The sequence below is a fragment of the Periplaneta americana genome, chromosome 4 (genome assembly GCF_040183065.1).
Source record: "Periplaneta americana isolate PAMFEO1 chromosome 4, P.americana_PAMFEO1_priV1, whole genome shotgun sequence".
Taxonomy (NCBI): Eukaryota; Metazoa; Arthropoda; class Insecta; order Blattodea; family Blattidae; genus Periplaneta; species Periplaneta americana.
Window position 1 is genome coordinate 118,965,893 of NC_091120.1, and position 26,307 is coordinate 118,992,199.

The following is a 26,307-nucleotide window of genomic DNA, read 5'->3' on the forward strand; positions in this document are numbered from 1 at the left end:
ACACAGAAAATTACAATTAAAATCCAAACAAAAACCGAAACAAAAATATATTATATACCAGAGGTCGGCAAACATTTTCTCCAATGGGCCAAATATTAATTATTCATATTAAATCAGTGTACAGCTGGAGAGGTAAGACCTGACTATGACATTAGGATAGACAATTTTTAATTGTTCTGTCTTTTATTCTCCTCTAGTCATCTCGCACATGTTGTACAACAGGTCTGGTCTCTCCACCTGCACTTAAATAACCATTAAGGAACATTCACAAATTTACTGAGTGAAAAGTATAACAACAACAACAACAACAACAACAACAACAACAACAACAACAACAACAACAATAATAATAATAGTAATGAGAAGTAAACAATAATTGTTGAAATTTAGGTCTACTATTGAGAAGACTGAATTTTTTTTAAAGATAATATTTAACCAAACTGAGATTGCAAGTGATCATGTGTTAATGTTGTCCTATATTTAGATTTTACATACTTCATCTTTGAATGTCTTTTCACAAAGTTTGGTGCTGCCAAATACTGATAGGCCTATAAATTCCCGAACATATGATTTTAACTGACCATAATCATCACTTGAAAGGCACTGGTAGAACTCTGTTAGATTCTACTCACAAAAGTTGGCTTTTAGCATGTCATCACATTATAGATTAATCGCTTCCAGTTGAAGGATAGGTGGAAGAAAGCTCCTCACTTATACAGTCTTCAGCACTTGCATTAAGATGGTTAAAAATGCTGCTGAAACTGTTGTTTTAGCTCAGAAAATATATCTGGTACAAATTTGTGTGGAAATGTACATTTCACTTCTATAATTTTTGACAGCATGGGAGATCAACAAAGTAGCCTAACATGATTTCTGACTCAAGTCAATGTTAGTTGTCGTCAAAATGACTTCAACGCAATATAAGTTTCACATTTATAAGTTTTAAGTTAAAACCATCCCATGGTATCAGCAGCAAATGCTAATTTTCAAAGACATTTAGTGTTCGAATTTCAATCCCTGCTCTGAGTTAAAAAAAAATCTTAATAGAACTTTATCACTGCTGCGCCATTGATCTTCTATATGGTAGGATGTCAAGATATTTGGCTTTCGCTTCTGATTAAAAAAATCACGCAACTAACGATGGTTAAGTCCATAAGAGCAAATGAAGTTCACCGTTGACAGAACTTGTTCCAAAACACATCATAGATCAGATGTTTCCCACAAAGTACCTGTTGATGTATAATACAATGAATAACCAAAGTCTTTGAACACACTGCAAGTCTTATTCTGTTTCACACATATTTTTTACCACCATCAGTTGTCATACGTTTTAACTGATTTAGCTTCAGTCTGTACTTTGTTAATGTTTTCTCAACTCCCTTGAAAATATTTTCGCTTGTACTATTCATATAAGCTAATTCTTCAGTCACTTCAGAGTCAGCACTGATTCCTCGAATAAACACTGGCAATTGTGCAATATCAACAATATTTGTTGGCTCATCAAGAGCTAAAAAAATCATTTGACAATTTTTTCTTTGTGATTTAATTGACTGTTGAAGTTGCTCCCAGTGTCCTCAACTCTTTGAAAACTGTTCTCGCAGAGAGACTCACAGATTTATACAAATTCATTTTCTCAGGATACATTTCTTCGGCAGCAGTAATAAAATATGATTTAATTAATTCACCATCAGTAAATGGCTTCCCTCCCTTGGTTAACATGAGCTACTTGTAAACAAACTTTAGTTGCAACCTCATTTTCATTCTTCATTTTAGTGAACAAATTGTGCTGTATTGACATATTCCATTATAAAGCTTTTATGATTGGTGCTCTCCTGTGAGTTGGAAATATTGTGTCAAGTGCTTAGCCTGATAGTGACGACGTGTGTTGTACTTTTAGTACAGCTATGGTGTCTTTGCACAATATACACAATGCTTTGTCACTTAATTCGATTAGAAAATAATTCACACTCCACTATGCCTTAAAATCAAGGCCATTCAAAGTCCATTTTTTTCTTCTTCTCTGGTTTTGACAGAGACATGATGGATATACACTGGTTATAAAACGAGAAAAAATGTCGCAGAACAGTGATTTGTACAGCACTGAAATCTCTACCGAAATGCGTGTGATATATGGGAAGGAGAGGGCGAGATGGTTGTGTGCAAGTGCTTGAACGGATGACCTCATAACAGAAGCTATCAGCAAAGTGCGATTGCAAAGCTACAGGAGTGCCACATATGGTCTTTCTCGGAAATCCTGAACTCGACAGTTGGACGGTATTTTAAAGAATTTGAAAATATCATTCATTTTTAGATCGTGGGTCATACAAAAAAAAAAGGTATAGTTTGCTGATCCCTGTTATATACCAATAAACGTTGGATAAATTGAAAAACTAAGGAAATGCAAAAACTAAAAGTGAGCAATAAAGAATCTGAAAATGGAAGAAATTTCTACTTCACGCAATTTTATCACTGATTATGTTAGATGATAAACTGTTGAGAAACTTAAACTTATCACTGAATACGACTGCATACATTTACATAGATAAGAAATTTCAAAGTCTCGAAATTGTGCACAATTTATACTGGGATGAGCATAAATGGAGCAATAGCAACACGTGATGATACTGTAAATAAATACTAAGATGCAAGATGACAAATGACTTGTCACAGATAAGTGCAATGAATACCAATTAACTATATATACAGTAAGTAGTTTTGCAAGGAACACAGGCAGATTCACTGAGGAGCGAAGCAGAGCAGGAGAGAGGAGAAAGTATAAAAAACACACATATTTTACAGCTTTTACATTGCTGTTATAACTGGATAGGGAAATTGAAAGGTCATTAATTTAGCTTCTGAAGTACTGGAGGAGATAGTAAGATACTTAAGTATATGCAGGAGAACAAGAATGCTACTTAGTAAATACTTAACTCTGCGAAGATTTACACATTTTCACTACTTCAAAAATTAGGAAACTGAAGTTAATAGATATTGCTGTCTCAAGTGAGAGGGAGAGCGAAATCAATTCTCCATTGCATTGTATGACATCTCTAATGACGTATTGAGTCATGAAGTTCATAAGATATTATATTAAGTTGTTAATGAGATAACATAAAATAAACATACCTGAATATGATTACTCTCATTGCTGTCGTGTCATTACTGACAGCACTGCTTTTGTCCTCTGTGCCACTGTATTTTAAATTTATTATAATTGTTGCTTCTAAAATATAATCCTGTCCTATCTCTTTTACAATGTGAGGGAGACGAAGGTCGTTGCAACCTGAATTCCAGGAACTCCCTGTTTTTAGCAGTGGTTGGGGGTTGAGTTTACAGTTCATTGGGAAAATATCTGTCCCATGCACGTAGCTGTCAATAGTCTGTATCTATATGCATGCTGAACAAATGTGACAATGAAGCAATAAATAATGCTCTTACATGTCCATTGAAACAGACACCAAGACGAGCATCATTGTATTGTAATGTGTCAGAGACGATAATAAAACAAAAAATACACAAAGGAAATAAATTACAAGAAGAAAATTCTCCAAAAGATCCACTGACCACGCCCAGAAGAAATGAAAAACTAATCTTGATGTGCAGACAGTAACTATGTACCTTATCTTATGTATGCATTCTAAACAATAGCACTCTTATATATTATTTTAATGTACCGAAGTACATATGATATTTCCATGCAGATATTCTGCGTCATCATACGATGAAAGAGTAATGGAACAGAGAAAAATTCTCTCCGGCACCGGGATTTGAACCCGGGTTTTCAGCTCAGCACATAGAGCTGAAAACCCGGGTTCAAATCCTGGTGCTGGAGAGAATTTTTCTCCGTTCCATTACTCTTTCATGGAATAGCACTCTTGTTTTGGAATGTAATCAGCTCGAACACTGCACTATAACCTGTAGCTTTATAATAATTGTATAGAGGGAATAGTATGATCTAAAATTATGGTTCTTTTTTGGGGTACTTAGAAATTCATTCTCTTTATATCTGGCAAGCTACTGAATTTCAGAATTAAATAAATGCCTGAGCAGCAATGTCCCCTTGATAGCTATACTTCTTGACTAAGCAATGCTGTACTCTGATTCACAGGAGCTGTGAAGCCATTGAAGGTCATATGCAAGATATTTGCCTCAGAGTATAGATCATTCTACTGTTTTTTCCTCAAACAGATTAAGGAAAACAACAAAATGATTCCTTATCAATGGTTGTAATTTCCATAACATTCTTACTGCTATAGAACATTCAACGTTAAGAAAAAAGCATTGGTTTTATGGGCCTTGTTAAGTACATTGTGGAAGCTATGTGGAAGGTAGCCATTTCTATGAAAACTGGTCATTTGATGGAACAGCCTCATATTATGGTCAATGCTTTTTTCTTAACGTGAAATCCTCTATAGTGATGCTTGATACATCCAAATTCAGCATGTAACAAATGTCTTATTCATGTGATCTCTTGAAATGTGCAGAAGAAAATGAAAACAAAGGTAAAAGATGGTGTAAAAAAAGAAAAAGAGGGGAAGAACGAGAAAGTGGAGGAACGATTGTTTACTTGGTATGTCATGAGCCAAAACCACATGGACTATCTTAGCAGTGTACTACACTTACACAGCTAACATAAATTTGAAAAGTTAAATGTATACTCATTAATATATGAGAAGTACATTAAGAGAGTTATACACTTGAATGAAAGAGATTTACATACATGTTTCCATTTAAATTCTCATAAAATTCGGAAAGGTGTTGACTAGCTATTTTCTTAATAAAAATAAAATGATATGAGCCGTACTTTACCTGTCCATGGCAGTTGGACAAGGTAGCATGTTGATTCGAGCACACAAACCACTCAGTTGGGGTTGTAATTTTTCCAGCTGGTATCCTGCAGCCAGATCTTGGTTAGCTAATAATGTTTCAACTTCGGCTACTATTTTCAAATAGTCCCAAAGTAGCTGGCCCCTATTGCTCCAACCAGAAATTGTACTGCTCTGTTCTACAGGAACTAATAATTCTAGCAATTTACGCAAATATTCGTAGCTTTCTGCAATAAAAATAAAATAACTTATTAATAAAATACAATAGCTGTTATTTAAACATCTGTAAGTTTCGAATATGTTTCGACTAATGAACTGCACAACATTTATACAATAAATCGACAGTGATAACCATCACCAACCATTATAATGAATTGAACTCTATGACACATTGTCTTTGCATTTGTGAGGATTATGAACCGACATTATACAGTCATATGCAGCAGAATACCTAGCTCATGTGGCCATATGGCCCAAGGCCATTGCTGAAAAGAACACAGGGCAAACACAAGGCAAGAAATACATGTTAGGTCTCAATGGGGGGAAATACATTTCCACTTCCCTTCTGGGAATCAAACTGGGTCACCTGATTTGTAAGTAGAAACACTTTTGTTTTAACATAGCAGAGTGCAACTAAACAATGTAAATTTCGGGGATCATATATCGTTGCTGCGCCTCCAAAATATGCCGTTTTTTTTTAGGACGAAACAAAAAAAACATCGTCACTTTTAATTCCCTTGATTTTCAAAGCTACCTTCAGTATAATTTCATCATAAAATTAAAAGTGACAATGTTTATTCCTTTGTCCTGCAAAATCTTTTTGAAAAAACAGCAGATTTTGGAGGTGCAGCAACGATATTTTCTTTGTAAACTAGTGATTCATTTCTATGATGATAAACAGAAGCTGTGAAGACACTTGAAGGCATTCAAATTGAGAGAATTAATACATAAGCACAAAGAATGATGATAATTAAGGAAAATAGTAATAACACAAACCTATGCAATCCAGAATAAGATTACTTTCATTAAGATTAAAAAAAAAAAAAAACAATGTTAGTAGGACTTCGATAAACATTATTCAAATATTCACTTTATCCTTAACGCAAGATGGGCATTAAACATTAAGATAACATTTTACTGAAGATTAAAAAAGAATACATTTATGTCTAGACACTACCTGACACTTCTCTACAAATGACACAGTTCAGTATCCGGTTAAATAGAGATTAGTTTACGAAAAAAGAATATAACCACACTTAACAAAATTTATAATTTGAGAGAGACTATAGTGTGCATCAATATAATAAGTTATTGGCACTTACAATACTGCCTCCCACATAAGCTGGGTCACCTTCATGGTGAAGCAGCACTTGACTGTACAGTACTGTGTGTCATTATAACACAATGATTCGGTACAGTATTAGGCAGAGAATTTCTCTAGTACAGACTTATTTTCAAAATAAAAACTCCGTAAAAATAGTTAAAAACACTTCTACATTTCTTTACAAATATCCATAATTCCAAACTCTCATATTACAAATTGATATCTGTACATATGTAAACAATTACATTATGTCTTAAAATATATTTTCTTCTGCTAATGAAGTCATTTTCTAAAGATATTTTGCCACATCACAATTTTGTCAGTCCCGCACGGTGGTATTGTGATCTAAGGCATCCTGCCTAGAACTCGTGATGCGGAATGCGTGCTGGTTCGAGTCCTCACCGGGGAAGGAATTTTCTCATGAAGTTTCGGCCAGTGTATGGAACTGGTGCCCAACCAGCATCGAGATGCACTTGGGGAGCTACGACAGGTAGCAAAATCAAGCTATAACGGTTCAGGGGATCATCGTGTTAACCACATGATACCTCTATTCTGGTTGGATGATCGTCCACCTCTGCTTCAGCATGTGAACGTGAGGCCAGCAGCCGGCTGGTTGGTCTGGGCACTTCAAGGGCTGTGGCACCATGAATTATTATTATTATTATTATTACAATTTTGTCGATAAAATTCTCTCTCTCCATATCTGAGGAGGATAAAAATGCGCAGAGATGTATCTATCAATAATACACAATTGTGGAAAATGCCAAGTTGGGATAATTTAACCGTTTTCCAATGTTAGAGTAGTGGACAGGTAGGAATTTCTGAAATTCACGCACTGTATACTTTCTCAATTCAATTCCATAGGAAAGAAAAAGTAAAAATAACTGCAAAGCCATTTGACAGTCCAAATATATATTTTTATTTTGAAAACTGGTTAATAAATAAACTGACACACTCACATTCATACAAATTTCCAGACTATACAGAGTATTCCACCTTAAGAAAAAAGCATTGGTCTTATGGGTCTTGGCTAGTAACCTGTTGCTGCAAGATGCCTCCATTAGTAGAACGAGTGAGGTATAGTATCTCTATCTCACTCTCTTACTAATACGTACAGCGTTCTAGCAAGTTTATCACACAAGATGACGTTGAGTCCATTGAAATGGTAAAAAAAAAAACCTATTAATGCCATAATGATGCCTGCAAAAACATACATTATATTTTATATACATTTTAACTAGACTTCGGATATTCAGGCCATTAACCAACTTTCAGACACCTCAACTATGCTCCATAATGATCGAAAGTAGGCATTAAAATACAGTTTTATGGATCTAAAAAGTTACTGCAATTACAAATAATAATAATAATAATAATAATAATAATAATAATAATAATAATAATAAATTTATAGTGTTTTGCGCAAGGACAAGTATTTCACTGCAAACCCAGCATTCTCCAGTCTTTCCTATTTTCTGTTTTCCTCTTTGTCTCCGCATATGATCCATATATCTTAATGTCGTCTAGCATCTGATATCTTCTTCTGCCCCGAACTCTTCTCCCATTCACCATTCCTTCCAGTGCATCCTTCAGAAGCCACTTTCTTCTCAACCAGTGACCCAGCCAATTCCTTTTCCTCTTTCTGATCAGTTTCAGCATCATTCTTTCTTCATCCACTTTTTCCAACACAGCTTCATTTCCTACTCTGTCTATTTCACAAGCTCCATCCTTCTCCATATCCACAGTTCAAATGCTTCTATTCGCTTCTCTTTATTTCGTCATAATGTCCGTGTTTCTGTCCCATACAATCCTACACTCCACACAAAGCACTTCACTAGTCTCTCCCTTAGTTCTTTCTCCACAGGTCCTTTTTCTAATAAAAGCTTCCTTTGCCATTGCTATTCTCCTTTTGACTTCTTAACAGCAGCTCATGTTACTGTTTATAGTACACCCCAAGTATTTGAATAATAATAATAATAATAATAATAATAATAATAATAATAATAATAATAATAATAATAATAATAAAACTGTTATTTTATTGGGTTAAGAAATGCTTATAATACAGACTTAGATTATGTGCAGCACACGTTTACAATTATTAAATGTTAAGAAGAGCTTATAATACAAATCTAAGATTATTTGCAACACACGTTTTCCGTTATTAAATGTTATGGAGCGGTTATAATACAAAATTAAGATTATGTGCAGGACACTTTTTCCGTTATTAAAAATATTAAGAAGCGCTTATAATACAAATTTAGGATTATGTACAGCACACTTTTTTCATATTAACTTCACACTATAATCATTATTAACTTCACACTATAATCAAACAAGAACCTAAGATACATACCTAATGCCTTTGTTGACAGTTAAATTTTGTGTACTTCTTCAAATAAGCGTGTTTTAACAGTGTGAAATCTTAGTCTTAACTGTACCACCCCTACTTGTCTGTTAAGTTTTTCTGCAGAGATCTTTGGCAAGAGAGTGGAAGACTATTCTATCAATTTAGCTGTTACCCCGTTATTCGTAAATTAAATATATGGTAATTTTAGAGATGTAACACAATTTTAGCACATGAAATCGATCTAGTTCTCAGTGAAATTATGTTCTATGAATTAAATGAAACTAATTAAGTCCTAGCAGGGGCGGCTTTTATTAAGGGGCACATGGGCACGTGCCCTCCCAGTGATTTTTATTATCGTATTATGACTATATTATAATACAATTTAATTGCATTATGAAATAATAACTTAAAGAGTTTCACATTTTCATTGCTACTAATGTTTTCAGAATCTGTAGTAGTCTACGAAACCCAAGTTTTCTGAACAGGTAATAAAATGGGCTCTCTCTTCTCGTGCCCAGCGATGGACGAGGAAGGGCTGGGGGTGTGAGTTGTAGGAAGGTGGAGCTCTTTGCCTCAGACCGTGTGCTTTGGGCACTGTATTTGCCGTGCCCACCAAGTCTCTTAGTTTAGGAACAGTCCAATTAGCTGCATGCCATTTTTAGGGGTGTTGATACTTGCTGTATAGCAGACGACATTTTACAGCTAAACTTGACATGAAAAACGTTAAATGTAAGTTTATTAATTTAGAAGTTTGACTCATTGTATAAATCACGTGTGTATGTATGTATGTATGTATGTATGTATGTATGTATGTATGTATGTATGTATGTATGTATGTATGTATGTATGTATGTATGTATGTATGTATGTATGTATATATATATATATATATATATTCATTTGTCACAGTCATGTTTTTAATGCTCCCTGTAAACTTTTATGCTTCCATCGTATCCAAAAAAGAAAGTTTACATTACAATACATGAAGTTGGCAGTTCTCAAAAAGCTTTGTCACTGACAACAGAGAATCTTGGCGGGCATTTTGCCGTCTTCAGTGCACACTACAGTTTTCAACTGAGTTTCCAACTGAGTTTCCCCAAGTCTAGGGCTGCGGTAGTAAGAAGGCAGGCAGTTGCGTGATCTGCGAGTACGAACAAGTGAGAATCAGCACATTTCTGTGAATTACACTTAGAATTCCATTTAATTTACCTCTGGGCATAGCAGTGCTCTCAATTGAGAGAAAGATGGTACATTCTATTCCGAACTTCAACAATAGAGTTATAGAGGTTTTTGCTCACAGAAAGAAGCGAAAAATGGAGCTCATCTACAAAAATTAGAAAGGTTAGTGTACATAAATTGGTTTTATATGTTTTTAATTTTCAGGGTTCATCATTAAGGTTGTGCCCCACTTGACAGAATGGCCTTCGGCCGCCACTGAGTCCCAGTTCTCAAGAAAAATGCTTATAAATAGTTGATGGAACAGCTTCCATATGTTCAATGCTATTTTCTTAAAATGGAATCCTCTACAGACATCCAGGAAACTGGACGCCGAGATCTAGTAGGCTCTGAGGATGGTGTGATGAAGCACCAAAACAGCTGTAAGCCACACAAACTTACATAATTAACACGAGTAAGTCCGCTAGTTAATCAATTAATTATATTCAAGTGTTAAAAGTAGTGTAAGCAAGATTCAAAATGGAATAAAAATTCCTTGATAGCCGAGCCCAAGAACCAAACCTGGGGCTTTCAGATCTGAAAGCCAGCATGCTGATCACCAGACCATAAAGGAAGTCGTAACTTCTTTTCTTTTTGTGTATTTTTCTTTATATTTGCATTTCTTGAAGTAATTCCACGTAACGTTGCTACAGTAGAATGTGTTTTTATTCAAACTTAGTATTATGGAATGAGTGCTTTCTCTCTGAAATATGGCCATCTTTAAGTAAATAAGCACTTATATTTTCCTTCAAATCCCAGTAGAGAATGCATGCTCTTATTTAGGCTGTCAAGACTAGGCTGATAAGATTTTTTATGGTCCAGTAGGGGACATCAGCAATTTCAAGAAAAACCACAAACGCTTACCTAGTCACTCTCCATTGAAATGTTAAAGAAAATACATGTAACAGTAGATACGATAGAACTTTGCACATTAAATTTATACAGTATCTTACAGGTTTGAATTAAATGCATAAACACACGTAACTCCTGTATATAGACAATTATAGTTACTAAAAATTCAATTTTAGTACTGATGCATGCATGGAAGTCTTCCACATGATAGGCCTATTGTATACACTGAATTCTAACACACACATTTTACAAGTACTTGTCTGAAGAATGTATCTTTATAAGGATCTGTTCATTCCTATACAGCTAGACACTAAGTTCTTCAAATGAGGAATGAAAGTTTTTTCACTTGTAGACCTAACAAAGCTTTAACTGTTTCAACTTTTTTTTCTGACTTTTTATCAGTTCAGATTGAGTTCACTGTGGAGAAAAGTCTTTCAAATGATGAATTATTACCGATTGGAAGACACATGATTAATGACACTATTTTGAGGAGATGGTAAGATTTTCAGACAGGATTAATTTTTTCTTGATATGTTGAAAAATATCATACCACTTTTCACCTGTTGGTTTTCCACAAAATTTCTCATTTTTGAACTACTTACAAATGGACGCTGCGGCAGTTATAACGCTTCCAAGTAACGCGAATGCTTAGATGACCAAAGACAAAGATGCTATTCTTCTCAAAGAGTGCAAAATATCTCATACTGTGCTCACTGGTTCTTCTGTCTGATACTGAGAAGCATTCAGGAATCGCAGGAGTTCCACCACGATACTTAAATATTTATGTGTAAAATTTTATTGAAACAAAATCAAAGCTTCTGGGAACAAAATTAAATTCCGGAGACAAAACAGGGACATTTGTTCCCCAGGGACAGTAACTCAAAACCGGGGACTGTCCCCGGAAATCGGGAATGTCTGGTCAGCCTAGTCAAGACTCCAATGAACTCCTTTATTGTGCCTCAATTTTTTTTTTTTAAATTTAGACCGGCCAGAGGCCGTTTACCAAAGTTATCTTTGTTTTTCTGTTTTCGGTTTTCATTTTCACTTATTTTCCTTTGTTATCTATTTTGTTTTCTGTTTTCGTTTACATTTGTTTCCTTTGTTTTACTTACACTAATACAAACACAACACCCATGCCCGAGGTGGGACTCGAACTCACAACCCTTCGGACCAAGTGATAGGGACATGCCATGCCCCTACTGCTTGAGCCATCCGGGCTGGCAGTTAGTAGGTAGGTTGCTGTCTATGAATCCAATGAACATGAGTTTGATTTTTGGTAGAAAGTGGAATGATACATCCTTTCTACAGGAAAGCAGTTCCTTGTCTTTTGTTTGTCGTGTTATCTCAAGAGGACATGCTGATCACATAATCAAGGAGTGGGTGTCTTGTACTGTATTAGTTGAGCATGGAACTGGTCTAAGGATCCAAACTTTAAGATTGTAATAAACATTAACACTATAATTTTGTATTTCAGTCTCTGAAGTGACTAAACTGAAAGTAACTTGCTGTCACCATTAATCGAAATTCTGTCCTACACAGCAGTGCCAAATTAATTTTTTTTTCGACTTCTATAGTTTGTCACTAGTATGTACTAATGTTACAGAAGATATAGTTAATAATGTAAGAGGAAAAGCAGTCATAATTTAACACTATTACTTCCACGATAATGTTGCCAATTTATTACTAACAGACAACATTTTGCATGAGAAATCATAGTGAGTTGTTCACTTATCCTTCTACAGGCTGATTTGCTACCCAGTGACGTAGTCAGTGGGTAGGCCCAGACCCACCCAAACATTTGCGAATTTTTGCATTTTTTTTTTTAGGGAAAACACTCAACATTAAAAATAAACCATGGAATCAGAGCAATAGTTGTAATCGATAGAATTAAAATAAGAAGTCAAAAAATGCGTTGAAGAGTGTAATTTAGTTTTTTAGAACGTCGTTTCCAAACTCCTGATACAAGGAGCCTAATTAACTATAACCCACTCTTGAACCTTGTTTTATTTAAGTGGTAAGCTATGAGTCACTGACTATTACCAATTTATTATTTAACATGGTTTGGTGCATGCAGTCGACAATCGCTAATGTCAGATGTCAAATGGAAACCTTCTTTCTCTCTTTTTGTGCAGCAAAAGCAAATATCTTTCTTTAATATCCACTCTTCATGATTATGTTAATTACATATATCTTTTTAATGATATTAAAAATTGCAAATTCTATAGAGGTAAATGTAAAATTTTGCTTCCTTTGCATACTTAATTACAAATGACTTTTAAGGAACCCGAAGGTTCATTGCCGCCCTCACATAAGCCCACCATGGGTCCCTATCCTATGCAAGATTAATCCAGTCTCTATCATCATATCCCACCTCCCTCAAATCCATTTTAATATTATCCTCCCATCTACGTCTCAGCCTCCCCAAAGGTCTTTTTCCCTCCGGTCTCCCAACTAACACTCTATATGCATTTCTGGATTCGCCCATACGTGCTACATGCCCTGCCCATCTCAAACGTCTGGATTTAATGTTCCTAATTATGTCAGGTGAAGAATACAATGCGTGCAGTTATGCGTTGTGTAACTTTCTCCATTCTCCTGTAACTTCATCCCGCTTAGCCCCAAATATTTTCCTAAGCACCTTATTCTCAAACACCCTGAACCTATGTTCCTCTCTCAGAGTGAGAGTCCAGGTTTCACAACCATACAGAAGAACCGGTAATATAACTGTTTTATAAATTCTAACTTTCAGATTTTTGGACAGCAGACTGGATGATAAGAGCTTCTCAACCGAATAATAACACGCATTTCCCATATTTATTCTGTGTTTAATTTCCTCCCGAGTGTCATTTATATTTGTTACTGTTGCTCCAAGATATTTGAATTATACCACCTCTTCGAAGGATAAATCTCCAATTTTTATATTTCCATTTCGTACAATATTCTGGTCACGAGACATAATCATATACTTTGTCTTTTCGGGATTTACTTCCAAACCGATCGCTTTACTTGCTTCAAGTAAAATTTCCGTGTTTTCCCTAATCGTTTGTGTATTTTCTCCTAACATATTCACATCATCCACATAGACAAGAAGCTGATGTAACCCGTTCAATTCCAAACCCTGCCTGTTATCCTGAACTTTCCTAATGGCATATTCTAAAGCGAAGTTAAAAAGTAAAGGTGACAGTGCATCTCCCTGCTTTAGCCCGCAATGAATTGGAAAAGCATCAGATAGAAACTGACCTATACGGACTCTGCTATATGTTTCACTGAGACACATTTTAATTAATCGAACTAGTTTCTTGGGAATACCAAATTCAATAAGAATATCATATAATACTTCCCTCTTAACAGAGTCATATGCCTTTTTGAAATCTATGAGTAACTGATGTACTGTACCCTTGTACTCCCATTTTTTCTCCATTATCTGTCGAATACAAAAAATCTGATCAATAGTCGATCTATTACGCCTAAAACTGCACTTATGATCCCCAATAATTTCATCTACATACGGAGCTAATCTTCTCAAAAGAATATTGGACAACATTTTGTACGATGTCAACAAAAGTGATATTCCTCGAAAGTTACCACAGTTGGTTTTGTCCCCCTTCTTAAAAATAGGTACAATTATGGACTCCTTCCATTGTTCTGGTACAATTTCCTTTTCCCAAATAGCAACTACAAGTTTATAAATTTCGCTATATAATGCACTTCCACCCTCTTGTATTAATTCTGCTGGAATTTGATCGATACCTGGAGACTTGTACTTTTTCAGATTTTCTATCGCAATTTCGACTTCTGAAAGCGTGGGTTCGGGTATAAATGGCTCAGCAGTTTGTATTTAAATTTCGTCCCGATCATTTCTATTTGGCCTATGTACATTTAGTAGTTGCGCAAAATAGTTTTTCCATCTGTTTAGAACTGATGGAGAGTCTGCAAGCAAGTCACCATTCTCATCCTTGATCACGTTTACCCTTGGCTGATATCCATTCTTAAATTCCTTTATACCCTTACAACTGAATGCTGCATTTCTTGCAAATACAATAGAGGACCGGCTAAAATGTCTTGGACTTGATATTAAGAAATGTGTTTCTCAGGCCTACGATGGTGCTTCGGTGATGTCAGGTCATTTAAGTGGAGTACAAGTAAAAATAAAGGAAATGGCTAATAATCCTTGTCCTTATATACATTGTTATGTTCATAGACTCAATTTGGTGTTGGTAGATGTTTGTAAAAATGTTGAAGGGATTGGTCACTTGATTGGACTGTTAGAGCACCTTAAAGCATGACGTCTTTATAAAAGTTCAAACTGGTGTAGGTTTGAAAATTTTCGTAATTCCACAACATTGTGATACAAGATGGGTTTCAAAATATAAGACAGTTCATTTCTTCAAGAGCTGATTTAACTGCTTTAGGTTGGGCCTAAAAAAATTGTCTGGCAGCAATAAAAAGGAGGAAGCTGTGGAGGCTACTGGATTGTTATATGAGCTAGAGAAATTTGACACCTTACTTTATTTGGTATTTTTGGACGATATTCTTGCACTTGCAAATTAATTATCAGAAGCACTCAGTCTCCAAAAATGGATATTAGTGTTTGTCGTTCATTAAGGCAACGATAGAAAACTTTTCAAAGCTCTGAAACGAAAATTCGAAGAATTTTATTCCAGTGTTGTTTGTATGGCAGAAGCTTTCGGAATCAGTGTCTCTGCACAAGAAAAAAGAAATCATCGACCACCTCAATCTCTGGAAACAGACTATTTTGTTACTGATGATGGTGGTGCTAAGCTGAAGAGTTCTGATTCAGAGTAACAAGATAAGATTTTACTGAGAGCAAGTTTATATAATATTCTTGACAATGTCATATCAGAAATGAAAAGATGGTTTGAAGAAAATTTTGTTGTCTGTAAAGCAGTATCAGCTTGTGATCCAAAGTCTTCTGATTTCATGAACTTTAAATTGTGTGTTAAACATAAACAAGGAACTCCTAGAAAAACAGTGTTTCCTAGTGAAATCGATGAATATTAAATCAAAACGTGTGTGTGAACTATATTCTAAACTACAGAACATGAGCATGGGTTTGGCATCCCAGGACCTATTCCAAGTTTTACAAATTATACTGATCTGTCTCATCACAACTGCATCTGCAGAAATAACTTTTTCTGCATTACGATGGATAAAAACTTAAACCAGGACAACCATGTCAAGTACAAGGCTTTGTAATCTCGCAATTTTATCTATCAAGAGGGAGAAAAGTTGGGATTTGTTGAAGGACCTATCATCAGTCATCGACAGATTCGTTGCTAGGAAATCTCGACGGCTCCAGTTCACCTTATGAAGCATTTGTGTAGGTATGCTTCATATGATTTTTTATAATAATTTTGCATGTTATTAAATAAGACTTCCGAGAATGAGTTTCAAGAGAGATGATGGCAGCGGCGTTATCAGGAGATGTGTCAGGGACTTTCTAAACCTGTATATCTGGTCTACTCAAAATAATTAGTCTGGCTATGCCACTGTTGCAACCCTTTTGGCATAGGTACATTCTACTCTCACCCATAAAACTATTTTCTGTTCAGTTCAAAAACTGAAAATCAGTGTAACATAGTAAGATTCCATAATTATGTTTCCATACTGATTTGAAGGTTAATTATTCCAGAATAACTCTTCTCGGGTTCTCAGCCAGGTGAGTTGGAGATTAGCTTCCAAGCTTTCGATGGCTAGCTCTGCCATCTTCTTCAGGGACGAAGTGATGTGGGACCACGTCTAGCCGGTATATATGCAAAAGTAGGGCTCCGCTGCAGGCCAATCAGGAGCTAGTTCCCAGTCCCGACCGCCAGGCGCATTCTGGTTGGTGGACACGTCAGCCAATCAGGAGCTACTTGCTGGTCCCGACTGTCTGCCGTGTGCTGGTGGTCTAAGCGTATTGATGGCAGGTTTCCATGCTGTACTCAGCTGTAGACCCCCGTCTCTGTTGAAATTATTGCCATCTAGCTGGATTTCGATGGCTTCCTTGATAACTAAGTCCCAGTAACCTGATGTCTTGTCCAAGATGGTGGTGGCGCCGAAATCTATCTTGTGACCAGTTTCTAGGCTGTGTTGGGCTACTGCAGACTTATCAGGATAATATATTCTTATGCTGCGTTGATGTTCCTTGCATCGTTCCATAATAGTTCGTCCCGTCTGCCCGATGTAGCATTTCCCACACTCACAAGGTATTCTGTAGACACCAGGTGTCCTGAGACCAAGGTCGTCCTTAACTGGTCTCAGCAAGTTCTGGATCTTTGTGGGCGGCTTATGGATGGTTTTAATCCCGTGTTTTCTTAGCATTCTGCTAATTTTGCCCGAGATGGGGCCGTAGAATGGGATATATGCCATGCCCTTTGTCTCCTCTTGTTCCTCCGCAGGTGGTTTGTCCGAAAAGGCCCTTCTGAGGGCCAAGCCGATTTCCCTGTTGCCGAAGTTGTTCTGTAGGAACGTCTTACGTAGGTGACAGATCTCAGAAGGGAGACTCTCTTTGTCCGAAATCCCTCTCGCCCTGTGTAGAAGAGTCGACAGGACCGTTCGTTTCTGTGCCGGATGGTGGTGGCTGTGTCCATTGAGATATAGATCAGTATGAGTCAGTTTCCTGTATACTCTGTGACCCAGTGTGCCATCTGACTTCCTGGAGATGAGAATGTCTAAGAAGGGGAGACATCCGTCTTTTTCCACCTCTTTCGTGAACTGGATGTTCGGGTGGATATTGTTGAGGTATTCCTGGAACTCCTGAAGTTTTTCTTCTCCATGAGGCCAGACAACCAAAGTGTCATCTACATAGCAGTAGAAGTGAGCTGGTTTCAGGGGCGCGTTCTCCAGGGCTCTGTGCTCGAAGTCTTCCATGTACAAATTGGCTATGGCAGGTGACAGAGGTGAGCCCATGGTTACACCGTCGGATTGCTCATAGTACTGCCCTTTGTACATGAAGTAGGTGGAGCTGAGCGTATGGTTAAAGAGTCCTCAGGCAGGAAGTGAGGTCTCAATAACTCCAACGTTTCCTTGAGTGGGACTCTAGTGAAGAGGGATACAACATCAAAACTCACCAGAATATCAGATGGATTTGTTCTGATGCTCTGTAGAGTCTTGATGAACTCTAGCACCCAAGAAACCTCCTGTAAAGGAAATCATAAGCGGGGTGGAACAAGCTATCCACAAACTCCCGACCGACACTGCAGAAGAGATTCGCAGGGACGTCTGCGGGGCCCTCATAAGGGCCGGTAGAGCCACACCCAACATCACAAAGGCAGAACACCAGGCACTCCGCTCATTACGAGAGGATGAAAGTATTGTGGTGCTACCGGCAGATAAAGGAAATGCTTCGGTCATCATGGAGTCCAATACATACCATGAGAAGATCCTGGAACTACTAGCGGATCCATCATACAAGACACTCAGCTGCGACCCCACGAGCTCCATAGAAAGGCGCACAACAGCCTTACTAAAGAAGGCCAATCTGCCAGCCAAAGTGACGAAGTCCTTGACTCCACATTCCACGAGACCACCTAGACTCTACGGGTTGCCGAAAATTCACAAGAAGAAGGTTCCCCTGAGACCTATTGTCAGCGCCATAGGTTCTCCCACCTACCGGCTGGCCAAATACCTCACCAGTCTTCTGAATCCTCTTGTGGGGAAATGCAGCCACCATGTGAAGAATTCAGCAGAGTTCATCAAGACTCTACAGAGCATCAGAACAAATCCATCTGATATTCTGGTGAGTTTTGATGTTGTATCCCTCTTCACTCGAGTCCCACTCAAGGAAACGTTGGAGTTATTGAGACCTCACTTCCCGCCTGAGGTAATTGGACTCTTTAACCATACGCTCAGCTCCACCTACTTCATGTACAAAGGGCAGTACTATGAGCAATCCGACGGTGTAACCATGGGCTCACCTCTGTCACCTGCCATAGCCAATTTGTACATGGAAGACTTCGAGCACAGAGCCCTGGAGAACGCGCCCCTGAAACCAGCTCACTTCTACCGCTATGTAGATGACACTTTGGTTGTCTGGCCTCATGGAGAAGAAAAACTTCAGGAGTTCCAAGAATACCTCAACAATATCCACACGAACATCCAGTTCACGAAAGAGGTGGAAAAAGACGGATGTCTCCCCTTCTTAGACTTCTCATCTCCAGGAAGTCAGATGGCACACTGGGTCACAGAGTATACAGGAAACTGACTCATACCGATCTATATCTCAATGGACACAGCCACCACCATCCGGCACAGAAACGAACGGTCCTGTCGACTCTTCTACACAGGGCGAGAGGGATTTCGGAAAAAGAGAGTCTCCCTTCTGAGATCTGTCACCTACGTAAGACGTTCCTACAGAACAACTTCGGCAACAGAGAAATCGGCTTGGCCCTCAGAAGGGCCTTTTCGGACAAACCACCTGCTGAGGAACAAGAGGAGACAAAGGGCATGGCATATATCCCGTTCTACGGCCCCATCTCGGGCAAAATTAGCAGAATGCTAAGAAAACACGGGATTAAAACCATCCATAAGCCGCACACAAAGATCCAGAACTTGCTGAGACCAGTTAAGGACGACCTTGGTCTCAGGACACCTGGTGTCTACAGAATACCTTGTGAGTGTGGGAAATGCTACATCGGGCAGACGGGACGAACTATTATGGAACGCTGCAAGGAACACCAATGCAGCAGAAGACTATATTATCCTGATAAGTCTGCAGTAGCCCAACACAGCCTAGAAACTGGCCACAAGGTAGATTTCAGCGCCACCACCATTTTGGACAAGACATCAGGTTACTGGGACTTAGTTATCAAGGAAGCCATCGAAATCCAGCTAGATGGCAATAATTTCAACAGAGACGAGGGTCTACAGCTGAGTACAGCATGGAAACCTGCCATCAATACACTTAGACCACCAGCACACGGCAGACAGTCGGGACCAGCAAATAGCTCCTGATTGGCTGACGTGTCCACCAACCAGAATGCGCCTGGCGGTCAGGACTGGGAACTAGCTCCTGATTGGCCCGCAGTGGGAAGCCCTACTTTTGCATATATACCGGCTAGACGTGGTCCCACATCACTTCGTCCCTGAAGAAGATGGCAGAGCTAGCCGTCGAAAGCTTGGAAGCTAATCTCCAACTCACCTGGCTGAGAACCCGAGAAGAGTTATTCTACATCAAACGCCGGGAAAGCCTCAAGTCATACGTTAATTATTCCGTATGTGATGTTTGCTGTTAAAGTCACCAACTATGATAAACTTGCGATTAGATGGGATTAATATCCAAATAAGTACTTTAGTACGATTCTTGGCATCTCTCAGTGCAGTCCCTACCTGGAGATCTGATTGAGGGACTATTTCATAATTATAGTGACTGTGAAAAACAAAAGTGCAAGTTTCCGATTGATATAGGCATGACTTCATTCAATATGTCATTAGGTTTAATCACATCTTAAATAAGCTAAATTTTTGATAAGTGACAAGTTACAATAGTTTGTATTATGTAAACCGACAGTAAGATTGTTATCCCAAGTGCTAAATGTAAAGAGAATTGCAATACAAATACACAGTACTTTTCTGTGAAATGTGTGTCGAAGGGCTCTCCTTGAACTGTTTTGATTCTTACTACACTAAACGAAACTTTTAAATTAACGAACTTCATAATCATATTATTTATAATTTAATTAATATCATTTTAAATATTTTGTAAAGAAATACTCATTCAATGTAGAAATCATGATCATTTTAAATGTTTTCTGTTGACAATAGGTTGAACACTGACTTCCAAAGAAAACAAAAGTACATGTATGTGCCCCCCTATTATACTTAAGCTTTAAACATAGTAGTCAAAGCCAAATATTACTGTAAAACATTCTATGATGGATGATGCTATTTAAAGATTTAGTCAAGGCAAAAATTATTATGTCAAAACATTTTACCTGAGTAACATCTAATATTCCACTTAATCTTATTTCTAATATCTACTTAACTTCATAATCTATTAAATTTTATATTTATCTCAATCTTTCGTTAAATGTAGTTCACTTAATTCCAGGAGAAAATAATCTTTAAAATTATTAGTCATGCAGGAAAAATTTCAGAACTTGAGATGCTGTAAAATCTTACCATTAACAATAGCATCTGCAGCAATGTACTGCATAATTACATCATGACTCTTGCTCCACAGTCCAGCCTTAATTAAATAATATGCTGCATCCTTATGCCTATTGAAGGAAAAGTAAAAACGCATTATTTAAAATGCAAGAATCTAAAGTAAACTACTCAAATTCCTTCCTGAAACAAAGATATTTTACAACAATCAGATTAACCAAATGCGTAGTATTGTTTAAAGTACAGTAGCGTGCAAATTAATCTGAACAACGTAATTACTTACGCAAAAACACTCAAACGGGATAAAAAAAGGATCTAAGACATACCTCAGTAATCTATGTGGCCTCCCTTGTTCCTAATAACAGCTCTGAGACGATTTGGCATGGATTCCACTAATTTCCCACAAATATTCTTCATTTCTTCATCGCGAAACCATACACCAATGAGGGCAGAAATCATCTTCTCCTTTGTAGAACAATCCATTTTTTGCATTCTTCTTTTGCAAATTGACCACAAGTTCTCAATGGGGTTGATGTCGGGTGAGTTGCCTGGCCAGTGGAGTACTTACTTACAAATGGCTTTTAAGGAACCCGAAGGTTCATTGCCGCCCTCACATAAGCCCGCCATCGGTCCCTATCCTGTGCAAGATTAATCCAGTCTCTATCATCATATCCCACCTCCCTCAAATCCATTTTAATATTATCCTCCCATCTACGTCTCGGCCTCCCTAAAGGTCTTTTTCCCTCCGGTCTCCCAACTAACACTCTATATGCATTTCTGGATTCGCCCATACGTGCTACATGCCCTGCCCATCTCAAACGTCTGGATTTAATGTTCCTAATTATGTCAGGTGGAGAATACAATGTGTGCAGTTCTGCGTTGTGTAACTTTCTCCATTCTCCTGTAACTTCATCCCGCTTAGCCCCAAATATTTTTCTAAGCACCTTATTCTCAAACACCCTTAACCTATGTTCCTCTCTCAGAGTGAGAGTCCAAGTTTCACAACCATACAGAACAACCGGTAATATAACTGTTTTATAAATTCTAACTTTCAGATTTTTGGACAGCAGACTGGATGATAAGAGCTTCTCAACCGAATAATAACACACATTTCCCATATTTATTCTGTGTTTAATCTCCTCCCGAGTGTCATTTATATTTGTTACTGTTGCTCCAAGATATTTGAATTTTTCCACCTCTTCGAAGGATAAATCTCCAATTTTTATATTTCCATTTCGTACAATATTCTCCAGATATGGAGGGTAGCTGCGAATATATTGAATAAGAAGTCGTGGACAGCCAATAAGGGGTGGTCCTCCAGCTTGGGGGTTGGGCGAAGGGCTAACAACCCATCACCGTAAAAAACAGCTTGTTACGAATCCCTACAATAAGGCCAGGGGAGTACCTGAATATTCTTCTTGTTGAAGAATTCTGTAGTTTTTCGAGACGTATGGCATGGTGCCAGGTCTTGTTGGAACACACCTCTGCCATCTGGAAATGATTTTTGCAGCTGGGGTACGATTCTGGTTTCCAATAAGTGAATATATTTGTCAAAATTCATCATTCCCTTGATAGGTATTAATGCTCCAGGCCCTATGTGTAAAACAACCCCAAAACATTACTTTAGGGGGGTATTTGGGTGCTTGTTGGAGATGAGCTGCTGTTACTTTTTCGGATCCTTTCCGTACATAAGAAACACGGTGGCCGTGGACCTCGAAATGAGACTCATCGGAAAAAAGTACATTCTTCCAGCCATTCACTGTCCAGTGTTGATGTAATTTTGCCCACATTAAGCGTTTTTTGCACATAACAGGGGTTAGCAGTTGCTTCTTAATAGGCTTATGAGCCCTTCGTCCAGCTTCCAAAAGCCTACGCTGCACTGTTGTTGTGACGTGAATATTCGCCCCAGTGGTAGCCATTAACTCGTGGGTTAAGTCGACATCAGTTAGTCTAGGATTTAATTTACTTTTCCTGACAATTAAACGATCATCTGCAGGTGAAGTCTTCCTTTTCCGGCCACAGTTTCCTTTTTTCTGGGGTGTGATGGATCCAGTCTCCCTGTATCGTTTTATGATCGAATTAACAGTAGCCAAACCGATGTGACATTCTGCAGCAATTTGCCTCTGTGTCATAGAAGAATGCTCTGCTAATGTTATAATTTTAGACCGTTTTCGTGGAGTTGTATCCATTTGTGAAGACGACAGACTGTACACAGGATTGCAGTATTAAGTCTTCAACACAACTGAAATGCTTATAAGTACAAAACGACAGGCAAAATGTCACATATTATAAAAAAATAATGACAGACCTTCAACAATGGAATTACACGTACTACAGATGTCAATTAAAGCGGTATGAGCAGCTGTGACGCCAACAATGACAGAAAATGTAAAAATATGTCGTGTTCAGATTAATTTGCACGCTACTGTAGCAGTTATCAATTGTTTAAAATTTTAACCATTTTCCAAGTGGTCTGTTTTCCATGGTAAAGTTAACTATGGAATGGTGCAAGAAGCATTCAACTATATAAATGACGAAAAGAATATGACACTCTACCTATACATATAGCAATAAAATGTAAATTTGATAATTTTCATTATGTTTAAAATGGGTATGTAATCATGTTTAATTCGAAGTTAATGAAAGAACTGATGAACTGATCAGAGAAGGATAACGTTAATTTTGAAAAAAATCATGTCAAATTTTAAGTAATCATTTACACTCTAAAGATATATTTTAATTAGATTTTAGCATACGTATCAATTTCTTTCTTTTTTCTTCTTATTCTACTCTGTATTTATATTTGTAAATCATATGTCAGTTTACTGAGGCTTAAGAGTCTACCTTCATTGCGAGGCAGTTTGTAATAAATAAATATAGCCTATAATACCACAATTCATTAAATGTGAGGTAGGTAAAAAGCAACACAGGTTAATTGCAAAAAGCTATTTTCACGTTACATATAAATCTGATTGCAGAGCAAATAGATGTACAATGGTTTCACATTAATGCAATACTTAAATGTGTCATGAAAATTTGAGCCATAAGTTAACAGATTTAAAATTCCTTCTGGAAGTAAATGTGATATAGTTCTTGGTTGTGTGTCCAGTTATTAAATGATTGCATGATAACAACAGTATCTGTAATAACTATTATCAGAGAATTTTTCCATTGTTTCTACTTTAAATAGATGCCACTATTGCAGAGGTTAGTCAGCAGTGCCATAGACAATAAAAGTAGAAACTGGTCAGCTCGAAAATGCAAAGTTCTTTTATATGCTGCAAACCAAACAATGTGACACAGGACCCGAGATCTTACTTTCCTCCCAGAGAAAGTCGTATCTATGATTCTATCATTCTAAAAATCCATTATTCTCAACTCAGTTATGAATACCCTTGAATTATCTTGAAACGAACATGCTGTTGAGAAACTTTCTGCAGACTAGCAACTATGTTGTAACTATAGTGAATACAGAATAACTATGAACATGGGATAAGCCAATTGAATGCTGCCTAAGTCACACTGTTGACAGAGGCACAGCAAGAGCAACAGAGTCGAAGATAGCTATCTCTATCTTATACTGCAACTTTGAGTGATGTAAGATAGTAACCTGTGAACTGACTACTTCACTGATGTAAGTAATGTTGCAAGGTATCCGACGACTAGAAAAATTTAGTAACACAAAAATATTTGTCAGATACGCCTATAAAAAGTATAAAATAGCTGAGCGACATGACTCAGTGGTAAAGCATTAGATTCGAATTCGAGAGGTCCAGGTTCAAACCCCATGGCCGACCAATTTGATGGTTTCCCTCAGTCACAAACACAAATGCCGAATTAGAAATTTACATACCATGATTCATCACTGTCTTAATCACCATTACCATAATCTATATCTATTCAACCTATGCTAATATGAGAGTGTGTGTTTGTATGTATGTATGTATGAGCTAAGCTAACCAATTTTTTGGCGACTGGAAATTCCTCCTGATCATACAAATCAAATATGGTTCGGCATAAAACATATTTCTGAAAATCATCTATATTGTGTGATGTTTTCTGGAAGACTTCCTATTTCAGTTGACTCTTTGCCCTCTCTAAAAATATTTGTTACAGAATGCACAGTCACACGGCAAGCTTGAATAACTTTGGGCGAAATTTGTAATATCACGCACTTCTGTAATGATTGACAGTTTCTTGAAAAAATTGTACACATCAAAAACCTTAGTTCTGGCCTGCTTATGTAAAACTCTGCTAGTAGTGTCATTATCACGCAGTTTACTAGTACTAGGCTTGCTAAATAACATTATGAAACTCAACCTTTCGGAACTCAACAAATCTGAACACATCTTCACCAATACTTTCTACCATATTGATGTGAATTATGATTGAGAACTGAGAAATGCAATCTCATCTGCTATATTTTGGTTTGACAAAACAAGGGTCACTGTGTTTATACATATTAGCTTCAAAGCTAGTGCTTATCTTGACAACTGCTAATCATACAGACATGGAGTTTGGACAGTCATCTTCAATAGAAATAGTTCTTTCTCATGACATTATCAAAAAAGTTCTATATGTAATACAGTTTGTGTACATAAAGAAATAAATAAAAAGGCTTCACCACAGCGAGCTAGCACAGTCGTTAACTAGACAACATTGCAGCGATCTCAGTAGCTGGTTGCAGAATAGCAACAGCGTCTAACCCCGCCCCATGTTCATAATTGTTCTGCATTCACTTCAGTTTCATATTTGTAATACATAAGAAGATAATATGTTCATTTGCACTTTAATCTATTTCATACAACCTTAATTTTACCATATCTTCTCATGATGTATATTACTTTGTTATATACAACAACACTGTTCACTGAACTTGTAAACATTTATAAGGTTAAGTACTCTTTGTCCCTTGTGGCAGCTCACGAATAGTGTGAAGATTTCTAAATTTCAAAAGAACCTCTGTGATAAAAAGTAAAACTGGACATTAAGACTTTCTCAAATGCCAAATAACGGACATTACAGGGAAATTTCACAGTGATTACCATTACAATCATATATATTACGGATACATACATGAAAGATGATAAATGCTAGTATCTTTATATTAATACCATATTATTTAGTATATAAAACTCTATTGATGGAATTAAAACGAACGTTTTAAATGTCAACTCTGTTTATACAATATCTCTTAGGTAGTGTGACAAACATAACATTTTTATTACCCTTTGAAAATAGAAACATGAACTGAACAATTTATCTGTGATTTGTTGTTTACAAAATGAAACTGTAAACTGGATGATTAATAATGTGTTCTAAAGAAGATTCATTAAACATTTCGTATAGCAATTATGAATAGGTCATTCAGTATATGAATATATGTCAAAACATGTATGTGACTAACGTAACGTGACCTACATAATAGAAAGTAGCATGCACAAAATTAATACACATTTACTGGACAGGTTTTACTACTGAGTAAAAAGAATAGCACTACATATTCTAGCTAAAGTTTCACATCTGCAAGGTTTTACAATGAATACTTATCAATTAATAGATAATATTTAATAACCATACAGAAACAGTCATTCCTACATCCACAATCTTCTAACAGTTTCACATCTGTTACA

At 37.0% G+C, this 26,307-nt stretch overlaps 1 protein-coding gene across 4 annotated transcripts in view; it reads right to left on the minus strand.

Annotated features, from left to right (window-relative positions):
* The window catches only part of Nup98-96 (nuclear pore complex protein Nup98-96), a 431,225-nt gene that overhangs the window by 21,284 nt on the left and 383,634 nt on the right, over window positions 1-26,307 (minus strand). For 3 of the 4 annotated variants that reach the window (XM_069823886.1, XM_069823885.1, XM_069823884.1), the window contains 2 exons: window positions 20,690-20,787; window positions 4,810-5,053 (listed from right to left, as the gene is read on the minus strand). In XM_069823886.1, coding sequence (XP_069679987.1) covers window positions 4,810-5,053; window positions 20,690-20,787 — 342 coding nt within the window. Of the gene's footprint in view, window positions 1-4,809; window positions 5,054-20,689; window positions 20,788-26,307 lie in introns of those variants that run through there. The other variant, XM_069823887.1, reaches the window with a different exon arrangement.